The sequence below is a fragment of the Amblyraja radiata genome, chromosome 9 (assembly GCF_010909765.2).
Source record: "Amblyraja radiata isolate CabotCenter1 chromosome 9, sAmbRad1.1.pri, whole genome shotgun sequence".
NCBI lineage: Eukaryota > Metazoa > Chordata > Chondrichthyes > Rajiformes > Rajidae > Amblyraja > Amblyraja radiata.
In genome coordinates this window covers 13,316,107-13,328,173 of record NC_045964.1, presented here as the reverse complement: position 1 = coordinate 13,328,173, position 12,067 = coordinate 13,316,107, and the positions used below count along the sequence as shown (strand labels likewise).

The following is a 12,067-nucleotide window of genomic DNA, read 5'->3' as shown; positions in this document are numbered from 1 at the left end:
TTCCTCCAGTTTGTGCATGGTCTCAATTTGGCAATAAAAGCAGCCCATGACAGAAATGTTAGTATGGTAATGGGAAGAGGAGTTAAAATGGTTAGCAAGGATGCAGGATGCAGGAGGTGTGGTTAGAGATAACAGAAATATCAGGACTAATGTGCAAAGTGGCTGCGTTTCAAGGACATGGCAGAAATATGGTACTTTATATCAGATGTTTGATAATGTCCAGCTGAATCAGAGGCTGCAGACATTTGCCTTACTACCCCAGACTTTATTTAATTGCAGTGAGATGAGATGATCCACTAAACCCCCCCACCTATTGAACATAGTGTGGCGAGTCTTAATGTCAGACGAGGTGTTTCCGTACTGCCAGACTCTGATCTTTTGTTTAAAAAAATGAAAGCAATGATTTAAGAAAAACAGATGTGAGGTGAATAGGAATATAACAGCTTTATCTGTTTGACAAGCAAGTTTTCTACTAGGGGTAATTGCACCGAGAAGACCAGACACTGAAAATGTGCTCCCTTTGGACGTGGACGAGTGGTGCTTTCAACTGAAGTAACTATCGCTACACTTCCTTAAAATAAGCATTCCAATTTTACCCATACCCTTATCCAGAACCCAGTCTTGATGTAGTGTCTCAGAGTTCCTCTAGTAGTTTGTTTATTTGCCCTTGCATTCATGCTCTGCTGTTGACTGTGTTGATCACGTAGTGTAGTCTTCAATCTTACCAGTGTCTCCAACCTTGATTATATGAAAGGTGGCATCATACATATTAAAAATACTCACCACAATTCAGTGTGATGGTCTAACAGAAGAACAAAATCGAAGTGCTTGTTTACAACTTTAACTATGCAGATCTATGTACTCTATAAATCACCAGACGTAGAATTTAACCCCTACGATTCTTTATTTAATTTGAGACAAAATCACAAGCTCCCTTGATAGTTTTACCAAGCTGCACCAAAACCAGATTTACAAAACTTCATTTTAATACCACTTCCAATGAGATTGGAATCGCCATCCAAGGTGCCAGCACAGCTAGCTATCTATAACATATCCGGCTGTACAGTCCAGTGTCTCGAAAACTTGACCCTTCCTCAGAAGTCCCATACAAAATAAATTTGGAGTACTGGAGTACAAATACTTCATTTGGCAGCATAGGGTTGGAAAGGAAGAGGGAAGGGCAAACAGGTTAACTGGCTTGTCCTTTGTGGATCAGCTTGATTAGGAATAGTTGTAGACCAGCCCTTAGGTTTACCTGAACACCAAAGTATAAGCCCATCCAAATCAGACACCTATGACAAGTACGAGCAAAATAACTAACTTGGTTTAAAAAAATAAAAATCAGAATTGCACTTCAACGTATAAAGTACACTCTTCTTCCCACCCAACCCCATTGAAACCACGTGACACCGAACAATTCCAGTGTTTGTGTGCAGACCAAAGATATATTCTCCTGGATATCTATTGCATCAAAACAAGTGTGGTGCTTTCTCATCTTCATTTTCACTCCATTTTCGAAATCTCAAATTTTGTGGTCATAATTTCCTGCAAAATAAGGAAATTGTTAACAGTTTTACTTCTAAATCATCAATAGATGATCAAAGCATTAGACACAAAATGCTGGAGTAACTCAGTGGGTCAGGCAGCATCTCTGGAGAGAAAGAATGGGTGACGTTTCGGGTCGAGACCCTTCTTCAGACAGAGTCAGGGGAGGCGGTGGGACAAAGATAGAATGTAGTCGGAGGTAGTAAGACTGGTGGGAGAAGTGGGAAGGGGAGGGGGATGGAGAGAGAAAGCAAGGGCTATCTGAAGTTAGGGAGGTCAATATTCATACCGCTGGGGTGTAAACTACCCAAGCAAAATATGAGGTGCTATTCCTCCAATTTGCGCTGGGGCTCACTCTGACAATGGAGGAGGCTCAGGACAGAAAGATCAGATTGGGAATGGGAGGGGGAGTTGAAGTGCTGAGCCACCGGGAGATCAGGTAGGTTAAGACGGACTGAGCGGAGGTGATCAGTGAAATGATCGCCGAGCCTGCGCTTGGTCTCGCTGATGTAGAGAAGTTGACACCTGGAACAGCGGTTACAGTAGATGAGGTTGGAGGAGGTGCAAGTGAACCTCTGCCTCACCTGGAAAGACGGCTTGGGTCCTTGGATGGATTTGAGTGAGGAGGTAAAGGGACAGGTGTTGCATCTCCTGCGGTTGCAGGGGAAAGTACCTGCGGAGAGAGTGGTTTGGGTGGGAAGGGACGAGTTGACCAGGGAGTTTCGGAGCGAACGGTCTCTGCGGAAGGCGGAAAGGGGTGGAGATGGGAAAATGTGGCAAATAGTGGGATCCTGTTGGAGGTGGTGGAAATTCAGAGGATTATGTGTTGTATGCGACGGCTAATGGGGTGAAAGGTAAGGACTAGGGGAACTCTATCCTTGTTACGAATGGGGGGGGAGGGGGAGTGGGAGCGGAGCTGCGGGATATCGAGGAGACCCTAGCGAGAGCCTCATCTATAATGGAAGAGGGGAACCCCCGTTTCCTAAAGAATAAGGACAATTCCAATGCCCTGGTATGGAACACCTCATCCTGGGCACAGATGCAGCATAGACGGAGGAATTGGGAGTAGGGGATAGAGTTTTTACAGGAAGCAGGGTGGAAGAAGTGTAGTCAAGATAGCTATGGTCAGTAGGTTTGTAGTGGATGTCGGTCAATAGTCAGTTTCCTGTGATAGAGACGGTGAGATCTGGAAACAGTAGGGTGATGTTGGAGATGGTCCAAGTGAATTTGAATACAAGATGTAAATGAGTCATGAAGTTGATGAAGTCAGTGAGTTCTGCATGGGTGCAGGAGGTAGCACCAATGCAGCCGTCAATGTAGCAGAAGTAGACTTCAGGGATTGGGCCAGTGTACACCTGGAACAGGGATTGTTCGACGTACCCTACAAAGAGGCAGGCATAGCTGGAACCCATGCAAGTGCCCACAGCTACGCCTTGGATTTGGAGGAAGTAGGAGGAGTCAAAGGAGAAGTTGTTTAGGCGGAGGAGAGTATTAGTAGATGGAAATTGGCTGGTTCTGCAGTCGAGGAAGAAACGGAGGGCTTTAAAACCTTCCTGGTGTGGGATGGAGGTGTAGAGTGACTGGACATCTATGGTAAAAACGAGGGAGTGGGGGCCTGGAAAACAGAAGTCATTAAAGAGATGAAGAGCGGGTGCGGTGTCTTGGACATAGGTAGGGAGGGATTGGACAATGGGGATAGGATGGAGTCGAGGTATGTGGAAATTAATTCGGTGAGACATGAACAAGCAGAAACAATGGGTCTGCCAGGGCAGTTTGTGTGGATTTTGGATGGAAGATAAAATCAGGCCGTGCTGGGCTGGAGACCGATAAGGTTGGAGGCTTTAGAGGGCAGAGAGCCAGAAGTGATGAAATCAGTAACGGTGCTTGAGATTAAGGCCTGGTGCTTGTCAGTGGGGTCATAGTCCAAGGATAAGTAGGAGGAGGTGTCTGAGACTTGTCGTCTGGCCTCAGTCAGCACGCCAGACTACCAAGGCACCTCCCTTGTCGGCGGGTTTGATTATCCAGTCGGGGTTGCTACAGAGTGAGCGGAGGGCTGTACGTTCAGGGAGGGAGGAGGTTAGAGTGAGGGGAGTGGAAAATTTGAGGCGGTTGATGTGCCGCCGGCAGTTGGAAATGAAAAGGTCTAAAGAAAGTATAGTGGCATTAGAGGTGGGAATGGAGCAATGTCTAGATTAATTCAAAACTAATCTCACTCTACAGTTTTCTTCATGAGGCTTGGTATTTCTCTTTGGTTCAAATGTTTACATATTTATTAATATTTGTCCATTAAACTGAGAAATAATTTCTGCCTCAACCACTTTTGTTGACAAAGGTTCTTCCTCCCATCACCTGCGCACATAACAAAACAATGTTAAACTCTGAAGATAGACACAAAAAGCTGGAGTAACTCAGCAGGTTAGACAGCATCACTGGAGAAAAGGAATAGACAATAGACAATAGGTGCAGGAGTAGGCCATTTGGCCCTTCGAGCCAGCACCGCCATTCAATGTGATCATGACTGATCATCCCCAATCAGTACCCCGTTCCTGCCTTCTCCCCATATCCCCTGACTCCGCTATCTTTAAGAGCCCTATCTAGCTCTCTCTTGAAAGCATCCAGAGAACCTGCCTCCACCGCCCACTGAGGCAGAGAATTCCAGACTCACCACTCTCTGTGAGGAAAAAGTGTTTCCTCGTCTCCGTTCTAAATAGCCTACACCTTATTCTCAAACTGTGGCCCCTGGTTCTGGACTCCCCCAACATCGGGAACATGTTTCCTGCCTCTAGCGTGTCCAAGCCCTTAACAATCTTATATGTTTCAATGAGATCCCCTCTCATCCTTCTAAACTCCAGAGTGTACAAGCCCAGTGCTCCATTCTCTCAGCATATGACAGTCCCGCCATCCCGGGAATTAACCTTGTAAACCTACACTGGTGAAATTTCGGGTGAAGACCCTTCTTCAGGCTGAGAGTCAGGGGAAAGGGAAATACAGATGGTGAAGCAGAGATATAGAACAAATGAATGAAAGATATGCATAAAAGTGATAATGATAAAGGAAACAGGCCCGTCATCGTTAGCTGTGTGCTAGGTGAAAATGAGTTAGACAATGAGGCTCAACAAGACGACTCGGAAGCTGGCATGACTTGGGTGGGGGACGGATAGAGAGAGAGAGAGGGGATGCAAGAGTTACTTGGTTAGAACTAGAAGTTAGCTCTCTAACTTCAAGTAACCCTTGTATCCTCTCTCTCCATCCCTCACCACCCAAGTCGTACCGGCTTCAAAAAAGTCTTGTTGAATCTCATTGTCTGTAATTTGTTTTCACCTAGCACACAGCGAACAATGGACTGTTTCCTTTGTCACTTTTTTGCATCTTTCATTAATTTGTTCTATATCTCTCTACGTTACGATCTGTATCTCCCATTTCCCTTTCCCCGACTGTCTGAAGAGGGGTCTCGCCCTGAAACATCACCTATTCCGTTTCTCCAGAAATGCCGTCTGACTCACTGAGTTACTCCAGCTTTTTGTGTCTATCTCGGTTTAATCCAGCATCTGCAGTTCCTTCCTACATATCTATGTTAAACTCTCTTCTCCATCCCACTGATAATTATAAATTGATGAACCAAAGCTTCCATATTACAGGAAGCAGGTTGCAGTCGTCAGCACCAGCCCAGGAGGTTGTTGCTGCTCCCACTGACCTGTAGGATTTATACCTATTCCCCCCTTGCAAGTACACTGGCATCCACTAACTCCCTGCACGCACACCCACATCCGCCTGCTCCCCATGCACACACGACCAAAGGCTTTAGCACTACATTTTCTTTAAACTGCTTATTACCTCATCGGAGTCCAGGAGGGCAGGAAGAGCTCTGAAAGAAAACAGATCAAATTTAAGTTGTGACCATAAGCAATACTGTGTATAGAATAATGCTGTACATATGACCATTGCCACTTGCTCAAACATTTGAGGTGGAACAGTGGTGCAGCTGGTAGAGCAGCTGCGTCACAGCACCAGAGATCTGGGCATCAATCCTGACCTTGGGTGTTGTCTGTGTGGAGTCAGCACGTTCTTCCGGTGACCACGTAGGTTTCCTCCCACATCGCAAAGTTGTGGGGGTTTGTAGGTTAATTGGCCTCTGTAAATTGCCTGTAATGTGTAGGGAGTTGATGGGGGAAAAAGTAGGAAGCATAGAACTCGTGTGAGGTTGTGATGGATGATCAGCGTATACTTGGTGGGCCAAAGGGCTTATTTCCATGCTGTGTCTCTACACCAAGCTAAATATCACTTTCGTTTTCCATGAGTAGTGAAGGAACAGACAACAAAATCTAAATATTGTTTTCAAATCCCATGAACTTAAATGATGAGCCATTAAATGGGAAGATGAAAAAATGTTAGAAACACCCCTTAGCTCATATCTAGGTACAAAGATGAGGCTTTGCATTCCTGCCATATGAAGTAGCATGAATTGCTTCATGCCAGTGATTTGTTCAGCAATATTAAAAATGGAAATATTAAGATATTGTAGAGATAAACAGCCACAGTTACCCAGTTTAAAAATGTTTACTCATGGATAGATAAGTAACTGATGCTGGAATCAAGTAAAACAAAAAGTGCTGGAGTACCTCAGCAAAAAATGGTAGCATTTCTAGAGAGTATAGACAGGCAACATTTTATTTCGGGACCCTTCTCAGACTGATTGTAGTAGGAGGGGGAAAGGTGGAAAAGTGGTGGTAGTGGGACAAAGCCTGGTTAAGTGATAGGTGGATACAGGTGAGAGAAGAGGCCTTTGACTGGCAGATGTGGACAAAGGCTTGAGATGAAAAGAGACAAAGGGGAGCGCAGAGTAGTGAAATGTAAAGCCAGGAGTGGAGATATGGATGAAATGGTATGGGTGAAGGGCAGGAAGAGAACGAGGGTGGTTGGGGATGGTGTAGTGAGAGAAATGGGTCTTCACTGGTGTGGAGGGAGGGGGGCACAGGACAAGGGGGGGGGGGGGGGGAGGTATTTAAATTGGAGAAATCCAATGTTTATACTATTAGGTTGCAAGCTAGAGGCTGACAGCTCTGACAGCTGCATCACTGCGTCATCCCAAATGCTTGAGCACGCGGCAATGGTCACACGTGCAGCATGAGACCAAATCTAAGCTGTATATGTTCTTCCAGTCTGCGAGTGCCCTCACTCTGGAAATGGAGGCAGCCCAGGACAGAAAGATTGGTATGGGAATGGGAAGGAGAATTGTAATGGTTAGCAACCAGGAAATATCCAGCAGGCCTTGGCGGACTGAGTTCAACTGTCCAGCGAATTGTTTGCCTAGTCTACGTTTGGTCACACCGATGTAAAGGAGCCCACATTGGGAGCACTGAATGCAGTTGAGGAGGTTAGATGAGATGCATGTGAACCTCTGACGCACCGAGATAGGCTGCTGAGGTCCTTGGATGGATGGAAGAGAGGAGGCATAGGGACAGGTGACTAGCAAAATAGGTGCAAGAGTACACTTATACAAAATACTATTTGGGATATCATGCTAAATTCTGTAAAACTTAGAAAGCAACTAAACAAATCATTAAATTGTATTCCACAAAGTATAGAAAGTATACTTTCTAATGCTGCGCTGTGATTAAAACATCATTCTGAATGTATTTGGATTTTTCCTCATCGGTATCTCCATCTTCTTTGCACAACATGCAGTCAGTACATCTATTTGCTCACATTGTGTTACTACATTCATGGCCTTCCTTTACAATGCAACCCCATTAAATAGCAAACTGAATTCTGCATCTGACCTACTCACAATTGTAGCATGTGACTTGTAGGTGACATGCTACAATTCCCCCAAATAATTTATTTGAATAAAGTATACATATAGTAAAAAAATAAGAATTCCCAGAATAAAATGCATATTTTCTCACTCATCTTCAAAGGCCTGCAGATCATCAAGACCAAAAAAGCTGCTCCTTTATCTGGACAGGCTGCTCTTTCAGATTCTGGCCACATACAAGCTAAACCTGATCATCCTTTTATTATTTCTTGTCTCCAACCTTTTTTTCATTTTTACAATTTGGGTAAAATTGTAAAACACAATGTACACCGATTTCCAAACAGTAAAGTTACAATGATGGGTATATCCGAAAGCTTGCAGGTCCCTGAAATAGTTTATAGCTACTGTTGATGAAAGTCACTTACACATCTGCCATGGAAGATGGGACATTCTCCTCAACCCACTTCAAATCTTCATCCTGTCAATAACAGCAACAGCTTTAATGAGTTTTCAGTCCAACAAGCAAATCTATTGATCGATTCGCTTTCCAATTCCATAAATACATTTGCCTCCTTTCAAGGACACATCTGGGGAACACGACAGAAGTAAGTGGAAAGGAAGGGTGGGAAGGGGAGAAGAGGGTGCAATGTCGTAAACATAAATGTATATAGTCTGCAAGGAAATAAACAATACTCTTAAGTTCTTAAGTTTTCCAAGTGACTTAATTTTCCAAGAAAAGATACTCGTCTATATGTTTAAGAAAGAACTGCAGATGCCGGAAAAGTCGAAGGTAGACAAAAATGCTGGAGAAGCTCAGCGGGTGAGGCAGCATCTATGGAGCGAAGGAATAGGTGACGTTTCGGGTCGAGACCCTTCTTCAGACTGATGTGGGGGCGGGAAGAAGAAAGGAAGAGGTGGAGACAATAGGCTGTGGGAGAGCTGGGGAGGGAAGGAGAGAGAAAGCAAGTTCTACCTGTAATTGGAGAAGTCAATGTTCATACCGCTGGGGTGTAAACTACCCAAGCAAAATATGAGGCGCTGCACCTCCAATTTGCGGTGGGACTCATTCTGACCAAGAAGGAGGCCCAGGACAGAAAGGTGTCAGATTCGGAATGGGAGGGGGAGTTGAAGTGCTGAGCCACCGGGAGATCCCGTTGGTTAGTGCGAACTGAGCGGAGGTGTTAAGCGAAGCGATCACCAAGCCTGCGCTTGGTCTCACCGATGTAGAGCAGCTGACACCTAGAGCAGCGGATGTAATAGATGAGGTTGGAGGAGGTGCAGGTGAACCTCTGCCGCACCAGGAAAGACGGCTTAGGTCCTTGAATGGAGTCAAGGGGGGAGGTAAAGCGACAGGTGTAGCATTTCTTGCAGCTGCAAGGGAAAGTACCAAGAGAGGGGTGGTTTGGGTGGGAAGGGACGAATTGACCAAGGAGTTACGGAGGGAGCGGTCTCAGTGGAAAGCCGAAAGGGGAGGAGAAGGGAAGATGTGGCCAGTGGTGGAATCCTGTTGTAGGTGGCGAAAATGTCAGAGGATTATCTGTTGTATGTGACGGCTGGTGGGGTGGAAGGTGAGGTCAAGGGGGACTGTCCCTTGTTCCGAGTGGGGGGGGGGGGGGGGGGGAAATGGGAGTGAGAGCGAATTTACGGGATATAGAGGAGACCCTGGTGAGAGCCTCATCTATAGTCGAAGAGGGGAACCCCCGTTCCCTAAAGAATGAGGACATCTCCGATGCCCTGGTTTGAAACACCTCATCCTGGGTGCAGATGCGGCGTAGATGGCGGAATTGGGAGTAGGGGATAGAGTCCTTAAGGAAGCAGGGTGGGAAGAAGTGTAGTCCAGATAGCCATGGGTGTCAGTGGGTTTGTAGTAGATGTCGGTCAGTAGTCTGTTACCTGCGATGAAGATAGTGAGGTCTAGAAACAGTAGGGAGATGTCAGAAATGGTCCAGGTGAATTTGAGATCCGAATGGTAGTTAGCGGTGAAATTGCTGAAGTCAATGAGTTCTGCATGGGTGCAAGAGGTGGCACCAATGCAGTCGTCAATGTAGCGGAGGTAGAGCTTGGGGATAGGGCCACAGTACGCCTCGAACAAGGATTGTTCGACGTACCCTACAAAGAGGAAGGCATAGCTGGGGCCCATAGCTACGCCTTGGATTTGGACGAAATGGGAGGAGTCAAAGGAAAAGTTGTTGAGGGTAAGGCCCAACTCCGCTAGGTGGAGGAGAGTATTAGTAGATGGGGATTGGTTGGTTCTGCAGTCGAGGGTGGTGGGGGATGGAGGTGTAGAGTTACTGGACATCCATGGTGAAGATGAGGGAGTGGGGGCTTGGAAAACGGAAGTCATGGAGGAGACGAAGAGTGTGTGAGGTGTCTTGGACAAAGGCAGGGAGGGATTTGACGGGGGGGGGGGGGGGGGGGGAGATGGGATGGAGTCAATGTATGTGGAAATAAGTTTGGTGGGACAAGAACAAGCAGAAACAATGGGTCTGCCAGGACAGTCAGGTTTGTGGATTTTGGGGAGAAGGTAAAATCCGGTCGTGCGGGGCTGGGGAACGATGAGGTTGGAGGCTTGGGACGGCAGGGAGCCGGAAACCAGTGATGATGTTTGAGATAATGGCCTGGTGCTCGTCTGTGGGGTCATGGTCCAAGGATATGTAGGTGGAGGTGTCTGAGAGTTGGCGCCTGGCCTCAGACCGGTAGAGGTCTATATGTCATTGATTTCAGCAGTCTTTCCTGAAACCTCATAACATGGAATGCAGTAACTGAAAATCAAACAAACATTGCTGAAGGTGAAAATCTCGAGTAAAAAAAAAACAGAAAACGCTGCAGAAACTCAGATCGAGTCGCATCTATGAAAAGAGAGAAAGTTAACACTTCAGGTTAAATACGAACTGGGAAAGAGGGAAAACAAGTTGGAGGTGGGGGAGCGATGGGTCCCCATTCCCAATATAATTTATAATTTCTTAAGCTAGTTTTCTCTACAAAGCAGGTAACAGAATGAGAATTTATAAAGGAGCCTTATCATCACTGTATACATAATAACCTCGGCTAAGTGCTGTGTCCACCATAAACTGGCTTTGATGCCTCTGTGGCTCATAGTTAAAACTTCATGCATTGATCCAGTTTCCAAGGGATGGATCCTTTTCAGTCATGTGATCAGATGTGGGTATGTCAAAGTAATGTGGGTACCAAACGTACACAAAAATGCTGGAGAAACTCAGCGGGTGCAGCAGCATCTATGGAGCGAAGGAAATAGGCAACGTTTCGGGCCGAAACCCTTCTTCAGACTGATGGGGGGTACCCAATGTGGGTACCAAAATGGGTATATCAGATGTGGGTATATGAAAATCACAGAGTATCTACAGTGTATTGGTTTACTACAACTGTTACAAAGAATACATTACAAGTGCATGTGGAGAGCTGAGGTAGTATGAAGTAATTACAAGCAACACCTGTAGCAAATGAGCAGTTTGGATGGAAGTTACGATATTAAAGTTTTGTTTTATCGTCAGATACCAACAATCTACCTCATTAAAGCCTCATCCTGGCTATCCCCGATGCCCCTTTTGCGAGCAAAATTAAGCAGAAATGCCAGCACGTCAGGCCACATTTGTGGGAAGATAAACAGTTGTGTTTCAGGTTGAAGACCTTTCATCAGAACTGGGATGGAAATAAAAGCAGTTTGCTAAGTTTCAGGGAGGTTATATCTTTCTGGAACCAGTCTGATATTTTTAAATGGAAAGTCGATTAATAGCTAATATTTATTTAATTCAACCATGGTGGTTTCACCACCGAATGAACCTTTGACTTCCTCGCTTGATATATGTATGCTTATTTTCCAGCAGGGTTCATGAGATCGAAATTAACACTGGGAAAGTTTGCAGGGCAGTCACCTCCAAGCATCTTCACCACACACTTTTTTTTTAGCATTTCAGTGGCCTCCCACTTCAGTGCCTCATGGGAAAAGTTGCCCTGGTCTTTCGGCTGGTTATCTTATGCAGCTAAGAAACTGAGCGACTGAACTGACACTGGGGAATTAATGAATCAGATGTACAGACAATATGCAATTTAACATATGAACTTGCAATGTGCCTCATTTACTATGCTTTAAATTTATAAAGGCTCAATCTATTTAAAATCAACACTTCCTGATGTCTTACTCACCACTTTACTTAGTTTTGTAGTGCCATTGGATTCTGCTTTTGTCCCTCTCATCTTCATTCCCTCTGCAGAAGATATAAAACAATACAATCTCCTTACTACAATCAGATGTTTCTCAATTTTAAGTTATTTGATCAGCCATTCTTGAGGTAAAGGATTCTTCAATGTAACGCCACATTAACCTAACGAACTCGGTAAAAGTGGTCAATGCCCTTTTTCCAAGCACTGCCACAATTCAGAGTTAAAAGCTACTCTCCATTTGTTTATCAACAGAGTTCAGTTGCTAAGTTGAGAAGCTAATCTTACCAAAAGCTTCATTGAGCATTGGCTCCTTGAGGTCATCATCGTAATCTTCATCGGTAAGAGGGGTGAAAGCAAACCTACAAAAAGAAAGTCTATGTAAGCATCAAGTCCTCGTAACCTGGTGCCAAGACAACAATCGTTCTCTCAATGTCAGCAAGACAAAGGGGATTGGGATGGACTTCAGAAAGCGAAGTGGTACACACTCCCTGGTATACATACCCCAGTATACATCAAAGATAGACACAAAATATTGGAGTAACTCAGTGGGACAGGCAGCATCTCTGGAGGGTGACGTTTTGGGTC

At 45.2% G+C, this 12,067-nt stretch overlaps 1 protein-coding gene across 3 annotated transcripts in view; it reads right to left on the bottom strand.

Annotated features, from left to right (window-relative positions):
• Nucleotides 1-885: 885 nt before the first annotated feature.
• tmem87a (transmembrane protein 87A) overlaps nt 886-12,067 on the bottom strand; it is a 54,363-nt gene continuing 43,181 nt past the window's right edge. For all 3 annotated transcript variants that reach the window (XM_033026706.1, XM_033026704.1, XM_033026705.1), the window contains exons 16-20: nt 11,768-11,841; nt 11,465-11,526; nt 7,726-7,778; nt 5,380-5,410; nt 886-1,545 (exon numbers count right to left, since the gene is read on the bottom strand). In XM_033026706.1, coding sequence (XP_032882597.1) covers nt 1,504-1,545; nt 5,380-5,410; nt 7,726-7,778; nt 11,465-11,526; nt 11,768-11,841 — 262 coding nt within the window. In that variant the 3' untranslated portion in view covers nt 886-1,503. The remainder of the gene's footprint in view (nt 1,546-5,379; nt 5,411-7,725; nt 7,779-11,464; nt 11,527-11,767; nt 11,842-12,067) is intronic.